Source organism: Macrosteles quadrilineatus, unplaced genomic scaffold (assembly GCF_028750875.1).
Source record: "Macrosteles quadrilineatus isolate MER2022 unplaced genomic scaffold, UCM_ALF_1.0 Scaffold_1__1_contigs__length_201487025, whole genome shotgun sequence".
NCBI classification, from domain to species: Eukaryota; Metazoa; Arthropoda; class Insecta; order Hemiptera; family Cicadellidae; genus Macrosteles; species Macrosteles quadrilineatus.
In genome coordinates, this window is record NW_026542594.1 from 166,041,042 (window position 1) to 166,068,998 (window position 27,957).

Below are 27,957 nucleotides of genomic sequence, written 5' to 3' on the forward strand. Positions count from 1 at the left end.
AAAATTCAGTAACTTTTTTGTAGGCCTACTGTTACAAAAATTGACAAAATGTATAGTTTAAAGATATTCAGCTTTGAAAACAAAAATTAGCCACCATTTTGAAACGGTTTTAAAGTTTTAATTCACATTTTGTACAAAGGTAGAAATCAAAATATGAACATATTCGATGAATTTCAACGCTGTAGCTCAAATTGTCAAGGAGTTATAAATGTGTTTATAATAGCACATATACAGACAGACATACGCTATACGGTTTGAGATAGGACATAATATGTTGGATTGCATTTTTTGCTTGTTTTGAACTAGTTGAAACTGGACACCCTATATACAACTAACTGAATGTAAGAAGAAGCACAAAACTTCTTACACTCAGCGGCCTACATTACCCATACAGATGCTTCCACTGACGCACCTACAAATTCTTGTTTGTATGAAAAAAGATATTGATAAATTTCATTTTTCCCAATACGTCCAACGTTTAAAAAATTTACATCTTTTAATTTGTTCAATTTTTATCCCTCATCTTTATCTGTATTTTTTCAAAACAAAACGAAATTATTATTTTATATTAAATTTTCATATTTGTTGACGTAATTGAAATGTATAGTCCAAATAAATACGATTAATTATTCCTTGTTATTCTCATATTAAGATTTACATCAATAACAAAACAAATTTTAAAATCTACATAGTATTAGTTTATTTATGTTCCTCCCACTGAATACGTATGTAAGTCATACTGGATAGGGTGTGTGGAATCTCTGCTACGGGTAAAAGTCAGTCCCTTATCACCTTACCATCAGTGGCACTTGGCAGCGCAGATGGCACTACTGCCTCGTGTAATCTGATAGCTGCATTTTACAACATGAAACACAGTTCTAGTGTCAGTAAAGATGACAATTTACAATTTAGATCTCAACAGAAGACCTGGTTTATATTTGTAATGCTGCTCTTTTTATACCACTAGTTAGAGTTAATTAGAGGTGTGATAGGTTCTATATGTTTGCAAGACATTTGCATTTAATATGGTTTATAATAAGAAACATTTATTATATAAATAATATAGAAATATTATAGCACGTTATGCACAACAAGTATCGTATTAACAAAGGATTCAAATCAAATCAGTTTTATTTCCACAATATATACAAAATAAAAAAAAAACCAATATATATAGTCTTAAAGCACTATACAGTACATTGTTTACGTAAAATAATACAAGTAAAGTTAAATTTATAAATTTATAATTGTATAAACTTAAATAATAGTTGAAATATGTTTGCTCCGGCTAGAATAATAACTAATGTTGGTAATGGAAATGAGTCTACATAGACCTCAGTGATTTGTGCGTACACTCTAATTGTTAAAAATTAATTTTTTTTTAGCTAATTTGCAATTTAAGAAAAGATGTAAAATTAAATAAAGATTTATTTAAATTTTTACTATGTGCTATGGGAACGTATAAAGATAAAGATAAAGTTTAAAGTTTATATAAAAAATGGGAGTAAATATTAATTTACATTTTTATCAACAGAATTATTTAACAGGGAAGCCAATAAATAAAATGGAAAAGAGTTTTTTTTTGTGTCAAGAGTTTGCAGAGGCCCTGTCCGTTCAGTGCTGTCAGACAGTAGCAGGTCTCCTGTTATCAGTAGTGATAAGAGCCTCGGCCTCTTCATCGCTAATATCTAATAACCATCTATTAACTCGATTTTTGAATGCACCTAATGCAGGAGAATGAAATAACTGAGTTGCTTTATACATAGCACCATGATTCATCCATACACAAAGAATAATTTTATATTTAGGTGAAAATACTTTGAAGAACATTTGTTTATTAACTTTTCCATAAAAGATAATTTAGCCTTAGGATATTGTATTTTGTCTTACTTTACAGAGATTGCACTTAGTGTAACGGATTGGGGGGTTTGTATCAATCCAAATTGATTTTTACGGATCATTTGGTTGCAAATCTTATAATATTTGGTATTATAGTTGGTATAATATGTCACCACTCGACGGTAACTTCTATATTTTCATTCATTATTTTATTTTTTGTTTTTGACAGATTTAAAATTAAGTGACATAGCTTAGCTTGATTTTCGAAAATATTTCAAAGTATATTATTTTTGTACATTTTTAAAATAGATTACTGTAGTGCTACAAAAATATAACACGCGCTGATACAACATGAAAGTAAGTGAACATGGAAGTAAGCCTACCATTGACTTTGGATACTGCAAGTAGATATCTCATTTATGTGAAGCAGGTGTACCATAGATTTAGGATACTAAAATGAGGCAATTCCTTTACGTGAATCAAGTGTTTCATTAAGTTTAGATACTGCATTAATTAGTTCATTTTTTGAACGGTTTTGTTTTATTAATATGCACAACAAGTATCGTATTAACAAAGGATTCAAATCAAATCAGTTTTATTTCCACAATATATACAAAATAAAAAAAAAACCAATATATATAGTCTTAAAGCACTATACAGTACATTGTTTACGTAAAATAATACAAGTAAAGTTAAATTTATAAATTTATAATTGTATAAACTTAAATAATAGTTGAAATATGTTTGCTCCGGCTAGAATAATAACTAATGTTGGTAATGGAAATGAGTCTACATAGACCTCAGTGATTTGTGCGTACACTCTAATTGTTAAAAATTAATTTTTTTTTAGCTAATTTGCAATTTAAGAAAAGATGTAAAATTAAATAAAGATTTATTTAAATTTTTACTATGTGCTATGGGAACGTATAAAGATAAAGATAAAGTTTAAAGTTTATATAAAAAATGGGAGTAAATATTAATTTACATTTTTATCAACAGAATTATTTAACAGGGAAGCCAATAAATAAAATGGAAAAGAGTTTTTTTTTGTGTCAAGAGTTTGCAGAGGCCCTGTCCGTTCAGTGCTGTCAGACAGTAGCAGGTCTCCTGTTATCAGTAGTGATAAGAGCCTCGGCCTCTTCATCGCTAATATCTAATAACCATCTATTAACTCGATTTTTGAATGCACCTAATGCAGGAGAATGAAATAACTGAGTTGCTTTATACATAGCACCATGATTCATCCATACACAAAGAATAATTTTATATTTAGGTGAAAATACTTTGAAGAACATTTGTTTATTAACTTTTCCATAAAAGATAATTTAGCCTTAGGATATTGTATTTTGTCTTACTTTACAGAGATTGCACTTAGTGTAACGGATTGGGGGGTTTGTATCAATCCAAATTGATTTTTACGGATCATTTGGTTGCAAATCTTATAATATTTGGTATTATAGTTGGTATAATATGTCACCACTCGACGGTAACTTCTATATTTTCATTCATTATTTTATTTTTTGTTTTTGACAGATTTAAAATTAAGTGACATAGCTTAGCTTGATTTTCGAAAATATTTCAAAGTATATTATTTTTGTACATTTTTAAAATAGATTACTGTAGTGCTACAAAAATATAACACGCGCTGATACAACATGAAAGTAAGTGAACATGGAAGTAAGCCTACCATTGACTTTGGATACTGCAAGTAGATATCTCATTTATGTGAAGCAGGTGTACCATAGATTTAGGATACTAAAATGAGGCAATTCCTTTACGTGAATCAAGTGTTTCATTAAGTTTAGATACTGCATTAATTAGTTCATTTTTTGAACGGTTTTGTTTTATTAATAACTAGCTGGCCCAACAGACGTCGTCCTGTCCTAATGTGGTTTTATGTCAAATGCTAGTTCATTTTCAAGATGAGGTCGTTCGCATGGCTCAATCACGTACTGGTTGAAGTTCGTTCGCTGCGCTCACTTGCCTTCAGGTTAGCTCGTTCGCTACGCTAACTCGCCTCCAGGTTGAAGTTCGTTTGCTACGCTCACTCACCTTTTGGTTACAAATTAGCTGTTGTCATAAATAAATAAAAATAATAGTGCTGCACCCTGTTGGTAAACCTTTTAACTTTTTAATGCTATTGAACATCACAGAATCAAATTGTTTAGTTGAACCAGCTGTTAAGATAATTTAATTCCATAAGGTTAACATGGGATACTCCGGAACCAGTGGGGTGGAGCCCTTTTGACGGATCTGCACCAAACTTCACACAAACCATAATGCTTAATAATGCCTGAAAGTTTCATTTCAATCTGTCGAGCGGTTTCGGAGTCCATAAAGGACAAACAAACAAACAAACATACATTGGATTATATATATATAGATTAAACAATAAAAGACGGTTATTAAATTAGGTACAATAATTGATACCACTGGGAATATTTAATTTATTTTTTTTCTCCGTAACCGTTAGTTTCAATGCTTTAATTCTTTTTTCAAGACCAACATAATAGCAATGAAAACATTACAAAGTTTTATGTTTTGAGGGTCAAAAATGTGAAAACCCAATTTTTTACCCCATAAAACCCCATTGAAGAACGCCCGTTTCCATAGTCCTATCATGATGGTTTGCAAACTCGTTCGAATAAACGTAGGTTTACAAGTTTGTGCCAAACTTAATAAAAATTGGATAATTTTTGCTCGAGTTATTTTTCTTGGTCAGAAATAAAATTTTCTACAAGACACTGTTAGGCGTTTTTCGAAAATCACACCCCTTCGCCCCTGTTTAGAGTTGTTACAACTTACCTCAGGATGTGAAATTTTCTAAAAAATCTTTAAGAGCGTTTCCAAAAAATTGCACCTCTTCCTGCATTGTAAAAACTAAACTATAATCTATAATGACGACTAACAGCTAGGGGGCCTGGAGGCAGAGCCCCCAGCGAGCCAAAGGCGAGTATATATTATACATTATACAGGGTGACAAAAAAGTCGGGAAACGGCTTAATATCTTTTTAACTAAATCCGTTAGAAAATTCAAACCTTTCAGATCAACTTACATGTATGAAAAATACTTTTTGCAAGCATTACGAATGTTTGGCCTTCACCAGGGGACGACCCATGAGGAGTAGGTACTCTTTAATGTAAGCATAGGTTGATATGCACATCATTTTAAAGGGGCTGGTCAAGTTGAGTTCATTGCCGGAAACTACAAACGGTAGGTACAAACGTGTAAATATAAGTCAATTCGAATGAGCTAGTGAACCAGCGTAATCGAATCATTCCTCATATGTCCAAAACAAAATTTTACAGTTTCTTTCCAAATCATTTTGTAGAACCTAAACAAAACAAATAATTTAGTATATTAAGGCATTGTTGTATGCCTAATGGTTATGGAGAAAACTCCAAAAACACTCTTATTTTCCGAGAATAAATAACTGTTGCTGTAGTTTACTTATGTTTAGGGAAATATTTCTTATTATTTTTCTATGACACATTGTATTACCTTCCCTGTAGCAGAAAGCCTAAGTAATCATTAATGGTAATGTAATTTAGATAGAAAATAAATCTGATAATATAAAGGGAATATTTTTGTGTTTAATCCAACCAGTTAAATGGAAATTAGCTTAGCCTGGAGGTTTACTGTGGTGGGAGTGTTTTTGGGATTAAGGTGATCACAAAACGGATATATCCCATACTCAATTTCAAAAGTGTTGATGAAAACAATACTTTCTTTATATACTCTGGATAGGGGGAGAAAGTAAAACGATGTATAAGATAATTTATTTTACATTTTTCTTTATTTGAATTGGAATTAGATCCAATTTACATTGGCTTTATATGTAAAAAGGTGGACGCAACACTGAGGGAAATACAAATGCAGCTTGAAAAATAACAATACATTTAGTTATCGACCAAATTGTATGCCTATGATCTCTATTTAGGAGTTAGCTTCTCGGCTATAGTTTTTCTTTGCTCACATACATATTTACGAGGAAAGGAACAATCTCGGTTAGTAAATCCATCAGTGCTAGCTAACAAGCAGTGGCAAGAACTGTCACTTGGCTCACCAGCATCCCAGCGGGTATATGAAAGTCCTTGTCCAGTGGATATCCATATAAAATTCGGATTGTTACCCAAATCATGACCACCAATCCATACATATTCTTCAAAATCTGTCAACATAAACGGCATTCGGTTAGAGAATATATTTGGGCATCACTCAACTTGTTGAAATAGGGAGAACACCAAACTTCCATTTCACCCACAAACACACATTAAAAATACAAAAATAAATACAGAAATAAAATAACAGACTAGAGTTTTCTGTTTCCGACGTTTCGCCGCATCAATGCCAACGCACGGCATTTTCAAGGTTACCTTTTAACGTTGTGAGAGCCTAACGAAGACTAACGACCCCGGTAGTGGAGGAGAGGGAAGGAAGGCTTTGTTAGCCTGTTTAGATGATAGCGCTTTCTTCCTTTGTTTTGACTTCTGCATGCATCACTTAATCTCTGTATTCCTACATGCAAACTTCAAATTTTTTTTTATCAGACTTACTTCCACACATTTAACATTAAATTACACATTAAAAGACTTTGCCAAATATAAAGATTACCAAGCTGGCTTTAGATGATCAAATCAGTCATAAAACTCAAAAATACGAGCCTTAGCCTTATGGTTGTAATTAGGTTGTAATAAATTATAACAAACTAGCTGTAAGCTAGTTACGCACGGGAATCAAGTATTCGGTTGACTTTTTTTATTCAGAAAAGCGGGCTTACAATTTTCTTTATTTTTATACACTACTAGCTGGCGCAACAAACATCGTCCTGTCCTAATGTGGTTTTTTGTCAAATGCTCGTTTATTTTCAAGATGAGCTTTTTCACATCGCTCAATCACGTCCTGGTTGAAGTTCGTTCCATACTCTCACTTACCTCCAGGTTGAAGTTCGTTAGCTAAACTCACTCACCTTTAGGTGGAAAATTATTTTTTAACACGTGTTATTGTATCCCGCAGTTTAATGAAAACATTTCCCTCCAAAGGTATTCTTTTTTGTTGTGTTCCTTAGTGCCAGAGCAAAGTTTTATGTATGGAAATTTATAATCCATCCAACCGTTATTTAGAATTTGATTTTAAAAATTTTTTAAAATTCCTAAAATTGGCACTAAGGAACACAACAAAAAATAATCATCCAATTCGGTGCACTCGTTCTTGAGTTATAGAATACCATCAAAAATGGATTAATTTTAAGACGTTTAAATTAGCTCGCTTTCTTGTCCGGTACAAATTTTGCAATCAATTTTATACTAACTTCCCGATGAGCTAGAGACTTGAAACGTGAAACATAGCTCACAAATGGAAGACAATGCAATATTATATCATTTAATTTTCATATTTCCCTTGGGTTACGCCCCATGGGCTTGTTTTTATTAACTCGCTTTCTTGCAAATTTTGATACTTCTCGGTGAGCTAGAGACTAAAAACTTGAAACATAGCTCACAAATTGATGACAATGCAATATTATATCATTAAATTTTCATATTTCCCTTGGGCTACACCCCATGGGCTTGTTTTTATTAGTTCGCTTTTCTTCTAATTTTGATATCAATTCTAGACGAAGTTCCTGATGAGCTAGAGGCTTGAAATTTGAAACATAGCTCACAAATGGATGACAATGCAATATTATATCATTTAATTTTAATATTACCCTTTAGCTACGCCCCAGGGGCTTCCAAATTTTCCATGTTTACATTTTGAAAGAATGTAAATAGGCTATATCAATTAATTTAAGTCAGCTGTAAATACTTAAATTTGACAGTTCGAAGAGCAGAGGTTAAAAGGTACAGGTTATGCTCCTAAGAGATTCCTTATACAAACAAAAATTTAAAAAATAAAGATAAACAATCTGATTCCATATACAAAGGTGTTTTTTAATAATGTCAATTGTTATTTATTCAGTATTCTATAAAGTAAACAACAAATTACATAAATTGATATATTTATAGTTAGTAGGTAGGCCATAAATTCAATCCAATACATAGTGATATGAAAAGAAACTCAAATAAACCTTAGATTTCCCACATGCATCCGTCTTAATATGATATTGATGCTTGAAATAGATTTAACATCCACAACATTAAAAACTCAAAAGTAGAAAATAATTTATAAATAAAAAAACTTTTTAAAACAAAACGTTTTTAAACACACTAAAAAGTAGAAATTAATTTATTAATATGTGGAGAGTATAAATACTTTTAAGATTTAAAACAAAAAACGTGGGGTACATGCAATTGATAATAATACATTAGTTCAATATGTGAAGGTAATTGTAAGTTATCTATTGCATACACCCCACGTTTTATGTTCAATAATACATTAGTTCAATAGGTGAAGGTAATTGTAAGCTATCGATTGCATTCACCCCAAGTTTTTTGTTTTAAATCTTAAAAGTATTTATACTCTCCACATATTTATAAATTATGTTCTACTTTTTAGCGAATTTCCCTTATAGGGAATAAGCTATTACCGTAGTACTCATGGTAAGACCTGGACCTGGTATCGATTTATTTTTTCGTTTTAAGGTCCCTAGAGGCCAAAAACACCATCCGTTCAAATTCATATATATAATATATATACAGGGTGACAAAAAAGTCTGGAAACGGCCTAATATCTTTTTAACTAAATCCGTTAGAAAAGTCAAACCTTTCACATCAACTTACATGTATAAAAACTACTTTTTCCAAGCATTTTCATGTTTTTACCTCTACCAGGGGACGACCCATGAGGAGATGGTACATCATCTTTAATGTAAGCATAGGTTGATATACACATTATTTTATAGGTCTGGTCAAGTGGAGTTCATTGCCGGAAACCGCGTCTCAAAAGGTTCATCCGTTACAAAATGGCGGCTGTTCAAAGTTCTTGTGGAATATACCTTTACAGGCCTTAGTATTGGTAAATATTCGTATTAAACATTATCTTGAGAGCTGAAATTGTATTTTATAGTCAACTAGCTCATAGACTAAGTTTATTCAATCTTCAAAACAAATTTAACCGGGTTTCAGATTTCCCGGCTAATTTTGACTATGAGTATTTACCATTACTAAGGCCTGTGCAGGTGTATTCCGCAAAAACTTTGAAATGCCACCATTTTGTAACGGATGAACTTTTTTTGACGCGGTTTCCGGCAATGAACTCCACTTGACCAGACCTTTAAAATGATGTGCATATCAACCTACGCTTACATTAAAGATTATGTACCTACCCCGTCATTATGTCATGGGCCGTCCCCTGGTGAAGGTACAAAAATGGTAATGCTTGCAAAAAGTAGTTTTCATACATATAAGTTGATGTGAAAGGTTTGAATTTTCTAACGAATTTAGTTAAAAAGATATCAAGCCGTTTCCAGACTTTTTTGTCACCCTGTATAATATATATATATATATATATATATACATATGTCCGTTAGCACGATAACTCGAGCAAAAATGATCCGATTTTGATGAAATTTTGTAAAATTGTGTAAACCTACATTTATTCGAACGAGTTCGAGAACCAGCATGATCGGACTTCGGGAACAGGGGTTTATGGGGGGTTTTTGGGGTAATAATAGATTTTTCCCATTTTAGACCCTAAAAACACAAAATTTTACAATTTCTTTTCACACCATTTTGTAGAGCATAAAAAACAAATAATTTAGTATATTGAAGCGTTATTGTGCGCCTAATGGTTACGGAGAAAATTGAAAAAAAAACTGTAAATTTAAAATCCCCATGTTATTCTTTTTGAGAATAAATCAACTGTTGTAGTTTGCTTGTTTATGAACATATTTTGACCGAATTTGGAAAATACATTAATTTCTTACTAAACTATTAACATAAAAAACCACCTTTTTACCCTCCCTGTTGCAGCAAACCTAAGTACTCGTTAAAAACTAATTCTATTTAAATAGGGAATAAATATGATATTTTTAAAGAGGCATTTTAGTGCAAATCCTATCAGGCTAATGGAAATTCGCTTAGTCTGCAGGTTTGCTGCGGCGGGGGTATTAGTGCGTTTAGAACCGTTTTGTTTTAAAAAAGTTTTTTATTTATAAATTATTTATTTATATAGATAGATTGAAATTTTTTAATGTATTGTGTAGAAGAACGGTCCAAACACTGGGCTTTTTTCCAAACGTGTAGTCCAGTCTCTGAACAGAGGAATTACAAGAATGTAAAATGTATTTTAACCTTTGTACAATTTATGTAAACGAGGTTTGGAAAAACAACAGTTAATAAAAATAAAAATACTTTTATCAAATATTTGGATTATTTTAACTGGTATATTAGTTTGTGCAACAATTGAGCGTAATGTGTTAAAAAACTACTTACGCCTGGTGGTTCTAAGAAAAGCGTTCCACTCATCATGATTTTCGATTGACGCCAGATTCATTCCACGACCCATGCAGTCAACAAGGGCGTCCGTCCAGTTTTTCTGTAACTCATAAATGGACAATCGTCTTATTACAGGTCGATGGCTTTAAAATATTGTACTTTCAACAATCATTCTTATATTTCTATAAATACTTACAATATTAATTAAATAATGTTATTTTACCTACGACCGTTTTTTTAAGTAGCCGTTTCAGTTCAGTTCTTAAAATTGAAATGTTTCACATAGGCATTGTTTACTTAAATAACAGGGGTAACGGACCAATGTGGTTCAAGGATTGAGAGAGAAGTAAAACTGTACTATTCGAACTTCAACTAATCAGCTATTCAGGCCAATTTGATTGTTGAGTGGAGCAATAAGTTTTTAGTACAATGTTTCGTTGCATCACTGTCAGTGGCAATGAGAGGTTATAATCGAAAACATACCCTCTCTTAGAAGTTACGATTAGTGATTTTTAGTAATTAAAACACTGTCATAGGTAAAGTAGTGTACGCAACTCGGGTAAATAGTGTTAACGACGCTCGTAGAAGTTATTAAGGCTCGTACCTTACATTTTCTACTCGTGTCATTAACAATATCTTTACGCAATCGTTGCGTAAACTGCTATTTAAATTTAACTTTGTCCGTCTACAAAGAAAAGGGGTAAATATTTACGTAAAGCAAGTTTAATGATTCTAAATCTAAGACTTAAGTTAAAACTACAGTTTCGTCAATAATCCACAACATATTACATTCCATATTTCTAATTGTAGCTTGAAGCCTAATATATAAAAAAATAAAAATATTTAGCTAAATCCACATATTTGAAAAATTGTGTGTCAAACATAAGGTTTTTGAAGAAATTAAACTAAGAAATACCCGATTTAAAATGTACTTACAGTTATAAGTTAAAGAAAATTAGGATGGTGCCTTTTTAATTTTTTATCCAATGGTAAACATAGCATACTGACCGGTTCTTGAACAAGTAAGAAGGTTTTTTCCCTTTGAATTGGCTTTTGTATGTTTTCCTCATTTTCACTTGCACCTGCAACAACTTTAAACATTGTAAATTTAAGTTATTTTGATCTAAAACTACTACCGTAAATTAACTGCTTCTATTGCTTTGATTGGATCCTCGAAAACTGAACTGGCTCAAGGGTCATTGAAACTGCTATAACTGATCTTCTTCAAAATCGTGATGAAAATTCATCTATTTTAGCTCTCAAAATAATATAAAAATTTTGCAAATAAACATTTCTGTACATCTTTAATAATATTACACCTGAAAGTTTGACAGCTAAACTGACAGTGAATTTTGATTTTCCCAGGTTCACCACAGTCTGATATATAGTTTAAGCTGAGATTTACGCATAGGCAAAATTTTGTGGGTGTTGCCTTTGTGAGCATTTTACTACATCCAATTTAAAAGAAGCAGTTGATTATAAAGAATAAGTAACAACTCGTTAACTCTTTGTTCAAAGTGCACACAGCCAATGACAGATTATATGATCACAATATGGTTCTTATCATAGTTTTCCTATGTTTACATGTTTGTGAGGAACACAAGCTATTGCGAAAATCCTAAGGCCATAAACACACTCACCTCACGATTACAGATAATTTTCACTGGCATTATACGTGGATTTCAGGGAAACATTATGAGTCCACGGGCAGTCCACAATAGAGAAAAGTACCCACTTCCCCATCGGTTATGTTCTAATACATAGTTCTTACATAGTTATATAATGGTAAAATAGTACTTGCATAGTACCAGTAACATACTTATGCAGTACTTTTTATAGTTTTAAGTGCCTTATTAGCATTTTTATAAAAATACCAGATTGTTGGGTGGTGTGATTGCTATCAACATAGGCTAGGCTGGTATATAAAGCTGTTCAGAGAGTGTGGAGGGTAAGTCAGTTTGACTATGGACACAGGCGATATTTATTGCTAGTGACTTGCTCCACAATACTCCATAAACTGGTCCAAAAAAACTCATGTCGTAAGATGATGGTGGCATGGTAAAACTGTTTTATGTGCTTTCCCATGAAATACATGAAACTCTACATAGCTTTAATGGAGAATCGTGTCGGGTCATGGCAATTCTATTATACTCACTGTAAGTGACATATTCATTGTTGGCATCTCCTAGTTACCCACCTTTACAAGAACACACAGGGTAATGGTTCTTGACGTGACATTCTGTGTTATTGCCACACACTCCGTCTTCACAAGGATCTACACACATCTGCAGACGACATGAGCGGTCCTCTGAACAATGAAAGTTAGTCTGACATTCCGGAATCCCTGCAACACAAGAACATTACAACTACATAACCATTGAGACCATCCAACACCGTTGGACATATGTTGGACAACATTTTGGACCGATATACCAGCATCTGTATTTGACATCATAAGGTATATGTAATGGTAAAGGTTTTGCAGAACTTGCCAAAGCTCACCATACTCCTGCTTATCTCGTCACTACCGCTGATAATATCTCTCAACTAACAACATAATCTACTTAAAACAAAAGTTTTATGCAGGTTTCTACATTAAGCTATTATTTTAACACTCATCAAGCCTACTCACAAAACATTCCTAAGCACTTCCCCTTTGAAATCTAGTATAATTATCCAATATCTTACATCTTAGATCCATCACAGTATTTGTTAAACCAATTTTAGCAGTTCAAATAATTTCTTACTTTCAGGAAGGCAGCCTAATGTCTAGTTTGTAGAAGAATCCATTTAGGCAGGCACACACTGGTCGATGGTTGACCACTCTACACATTGTATTGAGGCCACAATAGTCCAGACAGGGGTCTAAACACTTGCGACCAATGCATATCTTGTCTGATGGACACATGGAGTCGTCTGTGCATCCTGCATTTTCTATAAATATAAACAATTCCAAACACGGTATGTATAATAAATTGTAATGTAAAATTGTATGTAGCAAAATATTTAGCCAGAGGCATTAAAAGACAACAGCTACGGCAGAAAAGAAATTTGGTTAAACCTCTCACCTTCCTTCGATTTGACCTGCTATAGGAAGAAGTATTGCTTTGAAAAAAATACGAGTTTAAGGTTTCAATGGAAATTTACGTTTGTTTGTTTCTTTGTTTTTTTTATGTCTGTATGTTTGTGCGTGTGGACTTCTATTGAGTAGAACAACAGACTACACTTATGTATTTGAGTAGGATAAGATACTTATTCATATTACCTCCAGTTTTTTTTTCACAAAACGTTTTTTAATGGTGGCTTTCACGTACAATCCTTAACCATTTAAAAAATATAAATTTTATGAAGACAGCACGAACTAATTTTATTGAAATTTAATATGTTATTCAAAATTCAAAATTCAAAATTCAAAATTCAAAATTCAAAATTCAAAATTCAAAATTCTTTATTCGTTATGTGCTGCAATAAACGTGTTTCGCAAAGGAAAGAGAACGCGATAGAAAATAATACTGTTCTTTGGATCTGCTGTAAATAATGGATACATATCTATTTTTCATTTTACAAAAAAACATTTTATCACCTAGTAAAGTTAAATTATTTTCTTTATATTTTTAGATGACGGGTTTAAATTTCCTAGGCAGACATTACAGTGTATAAGTGGTACAGTCTTGTGTTTAAAAATACAGCATTTCTATGATTTAGTTTTTAAAATAAGCTTATTTTAAGTGTAGACCTACTCTTAGGACCTACTTTCCAACCCCTACTTTATTTATTGATGTAAATAGATCCAAAAGAAACTAACAACATACCTTAGTTTGGCAATGCCATCAATTACTTGGTATTGATGCTTCAAGAAAAAAAATGTTTTACTATGATTCTTCAATTTTAGTCAAGCCTTTTTACCATAGCTTACTTTATAAATTACAAAGAAAATGATGAGCAATATTTTACAAAACTTTTACTACCTTTCTTGACCCAAACATAACCCTCTACCCTGTTACTAAAAAATACACACATTTCGTCAATGCAGACAAAGCATCACAAACAATTTTTCAAGTAAATAAACAAACACCAGTAAATTGCATCGACTAGCTGTGTCATTTAATCCATTAAATCAAATCATTTAATTCATTTAGAAGCAGGTTAAGACGAACTGAGCCCACAAAGAATCGCTCATACCAACACGTTTAGGCAAACCACACATTCTAAGCTTCTGTTTTATGTGCAATATGCCAAACATTTTTTTGTGAATGGTCTTAAACGTTTCCAATAAATTTTATTGTATCACTTTAATAATATATTAGATAGTCCATTTAACTCTGAACAAAATTACAATCTCCAATGCTGTATAAATAACGGTTCAACAGTTTTATAATGTTTGTGATTTTTCTCACAAAACCCCCAAAAAATTAGGCTTACCAATTCTTAAGTAATATTATTTATTTTAAATTCTCTCTTAAATTAAGGTGGATGTTCTATAAAACTTATCTTACCCGGGCAAATTCCTTTGCGCGAATAACTATTCAATGAGTTAAACTCAAGTATCCAGGAGTTTTTTTATTTGTCTGTATGGTGACGCTTTAGTAAAGTAATTAGTATATTTCACTACAACAACTCGCATGTAAAACACTATTGAGCCCCAAAATGTGACTTTCGTGACGAATATTGAACGATACTTTTTATCACAATGAAAAAGAAACTTCATTTAACTAAAAAAAGTATCTGATATGTTGTAATTTATTCATGTTTCTAATATAAACACAATATGGCTGTCTAGTCTAAATTTGATATGAATGCAAGTTGTAAACTCTGTTAATAAATATTGTTTTTCAATAAATCAATTTTCTGTTATGTATTTTTAATAAAAACAAAATCGTGCTCGCTCCTTTTGAGCTAACCAGGAACTTTAGTTGTAACATTGTTGATGTCAGGCAACCCTTTCCATATACAGTAGCTGGGATCTTCTAAAGGAATCAATTTCCATACATCAAAAACAAATAGTGATCAGCTGACTTTTCCTGACACCAACATTAATTTCACTACAGAAACATTTATTGCCTGACATCAACAAAGTTACAACTGAAGTTCCCGGTTAGGTCAAAAGGACAAACAAACATATTAAAAGCGTGGCTTATTTCCAATCAGCTGAATTTTACACTAAAATCAATTAATTGTACGGTCGTATTTTGTTTTTATTATAAAAATGAATAGATTACGAAATATCAGAAAATTTTCTTTTTAGTTTGATGAAGTAGTGTTTTTTTATCGTGTTAAAAAGTATCGTTCAATACTCGTCACGAAAGTCCCATTTCAAATGGGTTTTTCAGAATGAAAACTTTTTACTTCACCTGATTTCTGTCGAATTAAAAAAAACTGACCCAAAGAGAATAACCTTGTAAATAGTCCTACATACGTGGTTTACATTCGGTAAACGGGTCTCCTTTGTATCCAGTTTTACAGGAACACACAGGGGCTCCTTCGTGTACCACACATATTGTGTTCAGCCCACACACGCTGTCACAAGGATCTGTGCATTTCTTAGCTATGCATATCTTCCCTGAAATACACTCATCGTTCGTGAGACACTCCTTCCCTGAAACATAAATAAGATTATTTATTGCATAAAACATTTAATACATATTATAACATTTATAATAAGTGTATACTTAAACTTATGTATTGGTATGGTAGGCTACATAACAAATTTGACATTAAAACTATGAAACTAAACATAAAAATAAAAAATTGCAAATCAACATGGGGGATATTCAATTCAAATTGTCAAAATATTTAACTTAATAAAATGCTTTGTCTAAGTAGTTTTTCCTCAGATTTTCACTAAATAACTTGAAGCATGAGGGAATCACAATGCACATTTTCAGCGAAACATAAAATAGTGTACGGCATCTGTAATTGAAATGCATTTTGTCTGGTAGTTCATTTCTAACCAAACTATTGCAGTTTCGTTATTCTAGAATATATTCTTTTACTGTCCAAATTTTGTATTTTAAAATTTGTCTTAAAAAGAACTGTGTGGACAAGGTTTAGTTATAGCATGAATATCCATTATTTTAACCTGAATATAAATTTTATACAGGTATTTTAACAGCATAACACTATGTAATATCTTAATATTACCTCGAGATTAGCATGATGAACAGGTTAAAATGTAGCAATAGAAACACAGTCTCGTAAGTTGAACTAGGTATACAGAATTAATTTTGGTATGTATTTTACAATTAAAATCTGTATCCCATTTAAATGCTTAAACTACATTAACTCTTAAAAACTTTAACAGTTAATGAGCTTTTTAGATAACGACTTTTAGGTATTGGGTCTAGCAAAAAAGATAAAAATATGTGCTTCTAAACTAAAGCTCTATATGTTTATCAGGCCTATTAGAGAAGATCACATGTCAGTTGTACTATTATTGTTTTGTCAAAGCATTAGTGTAATTGAAGAAAACAATAAGTTCTTTATTATTAGCTAGAATATCTTTAATAATAATATCCCCACCGCAGCAAACCTGCATACTAAGCGAATTTAAATTTTTCTGATAGGATATTTACTAAATTATATTTTTCGTAAACTAAACATATTTTATTTCCCATTTAAAAGTGTTATTTTGACCAAATAGTAATAGTACAGGATATCTCTTCTTTTAGAGGTCGTTTCAAATACCTCATTGAGGTATTTTTATGTTTATTTTAATATTTAAAAATTAATTACTTTGTTTTGAAGTGTAATGTTATTGTTATTTTTCTTATTTAAAAAATGATGCCAGTCATAAACAAACATAAAGAAGGATTGTCTTGATTTTGAAAACCAAGTATTTGCAGACTATTTCGGTAGTTTGATTATTGCACAACACAAAATTTTTAGTATGAGAAGCAGCTTTGATATATTTGCCTTAAGTTTAGAAAGCCTAGACCACAGACAAGGGAAACTTTTGTTTCCTTAGTCAATGCCTAGACACAGCCCCTGATATATCCTACACTCATCTCCATTCATACTTGGCTTAAAATACCTACATAGTATGGTCGCCATTTCATAAGAAAGTATAAAGTATAAAGTATAAAGTATAAAGTATAATTATCTTTTCCTTTAGTCACGACAAAGTTGGCTTCCTTGCACTGATTATAGCACAGAAAGCTGCTAATTGCTGCATTTACTTACTTTGTCGCACCGTTTATACTTTGTCGCACGGTTTATACTTGGCGCACACCACTATTCCAACCAAACAACACAAAACAGCGTGGTTTTATTATGCACGTAATCCGAGTAAAATTGGAAATAAGTTGGCAACACTTAAAAATACTATTATAATGATCAGCTGATTGACTATTGATACTACGATTTAACCTGCCATTTCGTGTTTATATTAAATTTTCGTTCAAGGCTTGGTTTGAACACAACCTAAAGTTTTCGAAAGAATAATTATAATTGGGCCTAACTTGTTTGAGAATAATGAACTCAGTGGTTGTGAATATGTGTACACCAGAATAAATTGTAGCAGAAACTGCTAAGTTAAAGTTTCATTGAACCTGTTTCCTGAAAAATCAAGAATGAAGTATGAACTGTTTTCTTCTTGGTGCGTAATTAAGAAAGTTGGAATATTATTTTTTTTATGTTTATACTAATTATTACTGTTCATAAGTGTACTCTTGAAAATAAGTAACACCTAAAGATACTACGACTACAATCAGCTGGTGCAGTGTTTCTCATTCCGTTCAACGCTTGGGTTTAACCTAACCTAAAAACGAGTTGTATAGGGTTTGTTTAGACTAATTATTTATATGCTTTATAGTAACTGTAGGAAAAATATAATGTGTAACACGAGCGCAAATGGCCTTTGCTGCATTTGAAAAACATTCCGCACTCGCCTGCGGTTTGTGCGTAAACATTTATCTCGTGTGCAGCAAAGTGCCACTTTGCTCACTAGTTACACAAATAACTATATCTGAGATATAGATAATGGGTAATGTACAAAATCAATACGGTTTAAGCTTTATGTATGAGACATGGCACTAAGGTAAGGCCTATAATTGAAAAGTACTTTCCACACTGGTTAAAAGTAGTTAAAATACTACCTCAATCTCAACATTGCACGCTTTAATACGGTTTAAATTTTCATTAACAAAGGAGCTCTTGTCTTTCCCGCGAAACACTGAGAAATAAGGACATTAATGCGTTACCAACAGACATACACACACAAATACTGGATTCAATTATGACATTAGCTACGCTTTAACCAAAGCAAAGTACATATACAATTAGTATTAAAATCTTTGTTAGTGTCATACAATGTTATCATATCGTATTTACTTATCGTGCAGTGATAATGCCCCCTGTAATAACTTGATTAATCCGAACATGACCCGAAATGGTGTTAAAATGACGGCATACGATATGAAATGAAGTACTAAAGACGATTTAAATGGTTAATTTACACAAATTAGAACAGAACCCGGTATGGATCATAAACATAAACAAATGACGTAACTGGCCAGAATTCTATACTAATAACATTAACATACAATAGGCTACTGTATAATATGGTCGAGAGAGTTCCATTTAAGCAATCAATGTTAAATAATGTTTTCTTTTGGGCCAGTAACAGTCAGGGGCCTGTTTCATAAAGGTACTAATATTATTAGTAAAAAATATAAGTAAGAAGTTACAAACTGCCAATTAATAATATTAGTGTAATCAGTGTAGTCATTAACTCTACGATTATTAGGCTATTTACTCAAACTTAGTTTTAAAATACCAAATTAATAAATATCACTATAAGACCAGACCATTCGATTTCGTTGCCTGTTAACCACGCAAAACAACATGGCGAGCCAGCTTTCCAAGGTTGAACCCACTGTTGCTTCAGAACGAGTTGGCTTGGGGAAAACGTAACTTTTTGGATGTCGTGATATTCGGTTTATATTATAATATCATGAGTAACAAGGAACTCTATGACAAATCAGCCGTCATACTAGAAAATTTGATCTCGTATAAAAGACAATACATTTTGTATTAAGACAATAGTTTGTCCTTAATTTATTTTTTCAAAGTTTGCACGGATAAGTGGTTTACCAAGTACATACTACAACAATCAACCTACTACAGTCCATCTCATCACTGCCGTCAGTACACTCTAGCACTCCGTTGCAACGTTGATGTACAGGGATGCACATCTTGTTATGATGACACTGGAACTCGCGAGATAGACACGCTTGTCTGCCTGTCACAGCTGTTGTCTTTTGTGGATTGTCTGTACAGTTCTGGAAAAAAATTCGCATGTTTACAAACAGTTTATACTCTTCTTACTAATGTAAATAGCTTAAAATATATTGTCAATAAAATTTACATGGGTTATGTACAATACACGACATAACCTTTTTCCGCGTGGTGCGACAACACATTGAATCAAATGAGAGTGGCCACACGGGGCGATCCTAAGCCGCCTGGGCGGATTGTCCGCGCCATGTCGCGGATTGTCCGCGCGATCATAAGCCGCGTTGGAGGGGATGACACATGTAGTCTTATGAGAGTGGCCACACGATACGGATTGTCCGCGCGGTTGGAGCTCATTTTCAAGCATTTGTAGTGGGGTTTTTTAGTTTGTGCTTGTGCATTTCGTTTATAGGTGTAAAATGTTCGATACAGACAAATCAATAGAACTTGTTAAAGATAATGTGGGATTTCTCATGTTGTACATTTCTCATGAGTATATCTTCCTTAGTTATATGCGCTCAAAGCAATTGAAGTAGCTCGTCAAACGATGCTATCTACATGCGATAGTAACAAAAAAGACTCCGAACAATGGTTTCGCATGTGCTTTTAAAAGGTTTGGAACACAAATGGTTTATCGGTTATGAAATGATGGACCCAATGATTTTGGTTTGCCTTAGGCTCTAGCTCACCACATGCTTCTAATGCACAAACTAACATACGTGTTTCTTCCATGACTATAGTAATACCAGAAACAAAAGAACCCTGGGCCGTTTCGAGCCACGCAGGATTGAATGGTATGCCACACCTACCTGCGCGAACCACGTGATCTTTTCGTTTCTGCGCAGGTTGTTTTGTTCTTGGTATATCTATACAACGAGAACGAGTGAATTAAACCATGTTAGAATCTCAGTACGTAGGCTGGGAAACCTCAACCGGAAGCGGTTCATCCGCTCCGTGTGGCCGGGACATCGTCGCGCGGCTTATGATCGTACGATCATAAGCCGCGCGGACGATCCGCCACGTGTGGCCCCGGCCTTAGGAGGTAACGCGACAAACTAATTTTAAGGTCTATAAATATAGTTTTAACGACATTCAAAAAACCCGTTCAAAAAGGGCCGCTGGTGATCCTAGGTTTTTAAAATACGAGCTAAATACCAATTATTTCCCCGCAACAGCAAACCTGCAGACTAAGCGAATTTCCATTTACCTGGCTGGATTTCAACTAAACTATTTCCTTAAAATTGTCACATTTATTTCCTATCTAAATAACATTAATTTTAGTGAGTACTTAGGTTTGTTTCTACAGGGAAGGTATTGAGATGTGTTTTTATTGCAATGTTGATAGCTTAGAATAAAATAATCAAAATTTCCAAATTTGGAAAACAATACCCATAATCAAGTAAACTACAACAGTTTATTTATTTTCCATAAAAATAACATGGTAATTTTAAATTTAGAACTTTTTTAACTATCTCCGTAACAGTTAGGCATACAACAACGCTTTGATATACAAAACTATTTCTTTTTAACCTTCTACAAAATGGTTTGGAGAGAAATTATGAAATTTTGTGTTTTTAAGGGGGAAAATGGGGAAAAATCAATTCCAACCCAAAAAAACCCCCGTTCCCATAGTCCGATTATGCTGTATCATGAACTCGTTCGAATAAACATAGTTTTACACGTTTGTACCAAATTTAATCAAAATCTGATCATTTTTGCTCGAGTTATCACGTTGACGGACACACACATACTGTATATACCGGGTGGCTGATAAGTAACTTGCAACCCCCTTAACTTTTCAACCATTTGAGATATTTGAAATCTGTTAGCGGCAATCTTCTTATATATAACGGGCTACAATAATTATGGTCAATTTTGAAAAAAAGTTTTGCCCTTAAGGGTAGCGGTTGTAGGTTGTAACTCAAAATTTTCAAATGGCAAGTATAGTCGTGTTTGGTATCATTTTACAGAACTTGACTAAACAAAACAATTAACATACAAATCTAAAATCGGCTTACTAATAACAAAATGGTGCCCTAAAACGTTTCAAATCCAAATAACCATGAGGGTGGCTGAAAATTAACTCGCACCCCCTTAAGCTTGTTAACTATTTGAGATATTTAAAATCGGTTTGTCGCAATTAGTTCAGATATGAGGGGCTACAATAATGATGGTTAATTTAAAAAATTCCCATAGGGGTAGTGGGGGTTGGGTGTAGCAAATAGGAAGTATGGTCGAGTTTGGTCTCATTTTACAGGTTGCCGCAAACCGTTTATAAACATCTCATGAGGTTCAAAATTTAAGGGGGGGGGGTGCAAGTTACTTTTCAGCCACCCTGTATATATATATATATATATATATGGATTTTGACGGATGGTCTTTTTGGCCTCTGGGGACCTCAAAACGAAAAAGTAAATCAGTCCCTATAAGGGGAATTCGCTAAAAATGATGTAGGCTTTTGAAAAACCAAAAAAGTGTTATTTTACAGTGAATGATCTTGGCAATAATAGTCGATGTGGTCCGATACTTTACCTAGAAATATAGTTTATGACACTTCATGACATAAATGTCAATATATCTTTTAGTTTGATATATTTTAAAATACCATTCACTGTATTTTCGGATATAGTTTTTTTATCCTAGATTTAGTTTAGTGACCGTTTCCACAAAATATTCAATTTTTCGTTGTATTTTTACTTCTTTTCAGAGTGTCTTAAGTTATTTTCAGGCGTTACACTTTTTTGTCCCTTCTTCTTTCCTATAGTGTCTCTAGATTTTCATTTTGCGCAAGGATCTTGACCATTTGATATTCCTCAATAATGTTTTATGATTCTTTATACTCACGCATATGCGAACAGTGTAAAAGTTCATACCCTTTTTCACCGGGAATTCCGTCAAATAAAGCAATCTGCAGTAATTGTCATATTATGATGCAGCTGATGCATATCAATATTATATGGACTCATGCTATTTTGGAGGAGAGTTACTTTTCTGTTTCAGAAAACTACTTATTTACTTATTCTTTTAAATATGTTATCATATAAACACAAGAAGTAAAGAACAGAGGATACATTCCAAAGTACTCTAGGACCAAGTCCGTTAACCAAGGACCGATCGTTATCATGCCCTGTGCTATAGGATTTTCATTACATTTTTTGGCATTCGGGCTCTTCCTTGCTCGTCACAAGTATGTAATTTTCCAATGTTTTTCCACCTCAACATATTAGAGTTAAACTCACATGGTTGTGCCATAAGCTTGTTTCCTCTGTACTTTATATTTCTGGGATATAAAGTGACAACCTTTTAGTTAACTCTTTCTTTTCGCCTGTCCTTTTTAGGGAATAAGCTATTACCGTAGTACTCATGGTAAGACGTGGAACCGGAACCGATTTACTTTTCTCGTTTTGAGGTCCCTAGAGGCCAAAAACACCAATCGTTCAAATTAGTATATACAGTATGTATATACATATGTGTGTGCCCGTTATCGAGCAAAAATGATCCGATTTCGATGAAATTTGGTACAAACGTGTAAACCTACATTTATTCGAACGAGTTCGCGAACCAGCATGATCGGACCATGGGAACGGGGGTTTATGGGGTGAAAATTTGGTTTTCTTTTTTTGACCCTAAAAACATCAAATTTAACAATTTTTTTTGAAACTATTTTGTAGATCTTAAAAAATATAGTATACTGAAGCGTTATTATGCACCTAATGGTTACGGGGAAAATTCCAAAAAATTTTTAATTTAAAATGCCTATGTTATTCTTATGGAGAATAAGTTGTTTGCTTGTTTATGAGCATATTTTGACCACATTTGGAAAATGTATTTACTGTATTTCATACTAAACTATTAGTTAGAAAAAAAAAACACTTTTTTACCCTCCCTGTTGCAGCAAACGTAGAATACTCTTTAAACTAATGTTATTTAGGGAATAAACGTGCTATTTTTAATGAGACATTTTAGTGTAAATTCGCTTAGTCTGCAGGTTTGCTGCGGCTGGGTATTTCTCTCTCCGTTTTCCTATTTTTTTTACAAACTGCATTTTCTCTTTACCTTAAATTCAGATTCCTTACCTTTTCATCCGACCCGTCTGGGCAGTCGTTATCCCCGTCGCAGCGCCACCTCGCGTTGATGCAATAGGTTTTGTTGCCGCCGAGAACACAGGCGAAATCCGTGTCTGGCGAGCAAGTCTTGCAGTTCAGCTCGTCCGAGTCATCACCACAATCATCCTCGTGATCGCACAACCATCTCTGCGGCACACAGTTGCCATTGCTACACGTGAACTCGTCCATGCGACATGTCTCGTCTGCGTTAAAGACAATTGAACGATCATTTTACCAATGGTTTCATGCTACTAGGATAGAAATTCAATCCATACATAAACTACATACTACCACCATAAGCATTGGTAAATATTTTCTTTATTTAAACTAATTAGCTTATGCTCTGACATAGAAATGTATGACGGCTTGTGCATTTTTTTATCAAAGGCAAAAAAGGTAATTCAACAAGATTAGGCAAAGTTTTATCTTTAACAGTAAGATCCGCATTAGATGTATTTATTTACGATTTGTATTGAATATGTTACATTTATTGGATGTATCCTTAACATAATAATATCGTATAAATATGTATTTACGCATGCATATGATAAATCAACATTTATTAACATACTGGTTGAGTTGGCCGTCTTACATTAACCTAAGTTCATATAGAAACATTTAAGAATTATGAAAAACATTTGTAATGGTTTGAGTATAGAAAACAAAAAAAAATCTATATATTTAATTCCGTAAGCCCAAAATTTAACAACGAAATTGTGAGCGAACGGGAGGCCGTAGAAAGCTGGGAGAGGTCTGGGCATGAAATGTTGAGGAAAATTATTCATTTTTCTTAATTATGTACCAAAAGGTCGCTACGGAATAAAATAATTCACATTTAAATAGCTTGGGAATATAATTTTATGTCTGTTTATTTACTGTAAACAGCTGTGATTATATAAATTGAAAATTTTTTCCCACACCTGAATGTGCATTATTTTGTTATTGTAAAATTGTTAGTGAAGTAGTAAACAACACACAAAGTGAAAATTTGATAAAATCTTTTGAACAAACAATTTGATACTTTTAAACGTAATACTTTACAATGGATTGTTCTTATTTGCACAGTAATAACGTAAAATGTCGGAAGACTACCACTCAGAGGTATTGTTCCTCGAAATGAGAACAACAGGCGCCAAATTTGGCACGTTATTAAGGGAAGAAGAATAAATGAGCATCGGATGAACATGAATTTATTCCTATGTATAGATTACCACTTTTAAATGAGATTGCATTACACAGCGTAGGACCAATGAACGATGGGGTGTATTCATTGTGGTGCATTGCACAATTTGATTTGGTGAAATTGTGGCGCAAGGCCGAACCTTCACAAAAATTGGCATTTATTTGAAAACCCCAGTCAATATTCTCTATAAGAATAACATCGGAATTTTAAATGAACATTTTTGGAATTTTCTCCGTAACCAATAACCGTACAAAAACACTTTGATATACTAAATTATTTGTTTTTTAAGCTCTTTCAAATGGTCTAGAGAAAAATGTATAAAGGTAGGGAAATTCACTAAAAACGGAAAGGAATGTTCAGAGAAATAAACCGACTAAGCTTAGAGAAGGAATTGTGATCTGATAGGAGGAAATGAGAAGGAAAAAAAACTTGTTTGTGAACAAATCAACAATGTCATTCACAAATCACAGTATTTGCTTAGAGTTACCAATATTTCTTCTTTTAAGGTACCTTTTCCTGTTATGGACTTGTATAAGCATCGCCATCTTTGCAAACGACAAAACCGAAGAATGCCCATGAGCATACTAAGTAACTACTATGCGGGCCGGTTTTTATTCACCGAAAAAGCCTAGTAGATACTACGTTCCCTAAATAACGAAGTATGTACTAGGCGTAGTGCGAATTAGCATTTCATTCACCTGCAAGATGTAGTTTGTACTAGGGGCTAGTATCAACTTGCATGTTTATTTACCAAAAACCGAGTAAATACTTCAAAATTAGATGGCATCCTTGTAAACGTCACCCCTCTAGATAAGAAAATTTATCTGCCTGATAGAATGCGGCAGAATATGGTCACGAAAGCTTAAGAGTATCTTCAACATAATCCTTCCAAGAAGTTTAAGCAAAGTTAAAACCTGTTTTCACTGTTTCCTTTTCATTCTTTCCAGCAATTACTCTTGATAGTATGAACATTTTAATTGCAATAGATTTCTTTACATTTTAACAATTTAATTTTTTAATAAAACCTCGCTTCGAAATATATTTGCTCATATTCTTATCATGGTTCTTGTATAAAATTTGACTAAATTGAAAAGCTTGAAACTGGGAATACTAGAATTGATAGAAGAATTTTCTCAAACTTTTATGAGCCATATCTCTCAAACTGTTTGGTCTATATTCACCATTTTGGGCTTAAATTGTAGGTAAATTGATGCAGCTTTAAAATAAGTGTGGTTGTTGTAATGAGAAATAATAAGAAAGTAATGCTTCAAGGTTAAGGTTAGGCATACTTAAGAGACATAAAAATTTGGCAATTTTAACAATTTTTTGCTGAGCCATATCTTGAAAACTATTAGGCCTGGAATAACCATTATGGTCTTAAATTAGAGGTAATTTAATTTAACTTTAAAATTATAGATGTTGTTTTCCATTTAAAAGTGATGCTTCAGGGTTAATACCAGACAAACATTAAAAAGTGCAAAATTCCACCAGTTTTTTTACTTTTTGGCAGTAATTTGGATGGTTGCCGAAGTCGAAAATTTGGACTTTGCATCCCGGTACTATCACATAGAACACTAAAAAAGAAACCTTCCAACCCAATTCATGCAGGTTAAAATGCATGAGGTTACTGAATTATATGTCAAATTGGAGAAAAGTTAATTTCAGAGGGAAAAGATTCAAATCCAATGATTTAATATCATCCAAATACACAATAATTAACTAGAGTTCAGGAACAATTAGCTAGAGTTGGATCTTGCTGTCAGTCACAACAGCTTTTACAGAGCGAATAATATTAAATGGTTAATCCAGTTGTCGTTATCGTCAACAGTTTTAAATAACTAAAATACTGGGTTATGTTTTAAACATAATTTTTAACACAATCTATTTGCTTAAAAAAACCCATAACCTTCAATTATCTGTATGCCTCTAATTTTAATCACTAAGCCTACTACTAGTAAAAATCTTTATAATTATATTAATAATATTTTTCCCTTAAATAATAATATTACTAAAGATTATGAAACAAAAGACTTGTAAACATATGAAAATTTACTAATATTTTGTAATTTAAAACTTGAAACCTGTAAATTAGTAATTTTTTTTACAAATTACAAGACTAATATTATTTGTTTATATTAGCTACTTTTATGGATAGTTGAAACATAGAGGTAACAAAACCATATTTCCTCCCTTGGTTTCAGTTACTGAGATAGCTGATGTGACACAAAATATACCCTAGTTAAGAAACATTGTCCGTACAGTTGGGCTTGGCTAAAACGTGTATGTATTCGACAGATATAATAACTTAAACCAGCATCCACTGTCGGTGGCTCATGTTTGACTAAGGTAGCACTGTATGTATTACGTTGACTTTCGTAAAATAACTTAAATACAGTACTTACCTGTAGTGGTGTCTTTTACAGGCTGAGTCCTCGACTTTTCTACAAATGAGATCAAGAGACACAACCACACAATTCTCAAATCCATCGTGTTCCTCTATACCTCATCAACTGAGAAGTGTTTGCGTTTGACTTTGATACTACTTTGTTCCCCTGATAGCATTGTATCACATTTGACCTTTTGATAAAGACTTAGTAAGTTTGCATCTCATTTACGAGTATGACTAATCTTAAGTTTTCTGAAACATTTAAAGATTATTGTTCGTCTTGGACTAATACCAAACGCCATACTGAGTTTGTAGAATAAAAAGCATTCACCACAACTGTAGATTTACTCCAGTCAAATAAAACATCCGTGTGTGCAAAAGGTCATGTAGATCTAGGTTTTTAGTTTGTTGTTAGGACCTATACTACAAGTAAGACCATAAATATTTATTAAGCTTGATGTTAAAGAAGAATTCACCCTCTACAAAGCTAAAAAAACTCGACCCATTTAACATTTTAAATTATCAGACCTCTTTCCAGTCAAATATCATATTTGATACATATATTGAAAAGCTACAAATCAAATAAGTATAAAATAATAAGAAGACCAAAACAAACTGAAATGCAGGTGGCACTGGAGAGAAGAAAACACCCCATGATTCAGTCAGTTTTATTTAGTCAATGACAGTGATAAGACAGTGCTTTCCAGCATTTACAGTTTTAACCAGTTTTATAAATTTTTATTCTATTTTAATCATTTGATCAACATGACAAGTTTTGACTACCTATTGTGATTTTGACAGTATTTTAAAGAATCTTCTGACATACCACGATGTAT

The 27,957-nt window shown here is 32.8% G+C and overlaps 1 protein-coding gene across 1 annotated transcript; it reads right to left on the reverse strand.

Moving 5' to 3' along the window:
* Window positions 1-12,449: 12,449 nt before the first annotated feature.
* Window positions 12,450-27,253, reverse strand: LOC128983127 (low-density lipoprotein receptor-related protein 1B-like). The gene is made up of 6 exons (XM_054402298.1): window positions 27,138-27,253; window positions 23,523-23,755; window positions 19,334-19,493; window positions 15,632-15,811; window positions 12,963-13,149; window positions 12,450-12,559 (listed from the first exon to the last, which is right to left on the reverse strand). Exons 1-5 carry the CDS (start codon window positions 27,220-27,222, stop codon window positions 12,965-12,967), a joined length of 843 nt encoding a protein of 280 aa, XP_054258273.1. The 5' UTR covers window positions 27,223-27,253; the 3' UTR covers window positions 12,450-12,559; window positions 12,963-12,964.
* Window positions 27,254-27,957: the final 704 nt, after the last annotated feature.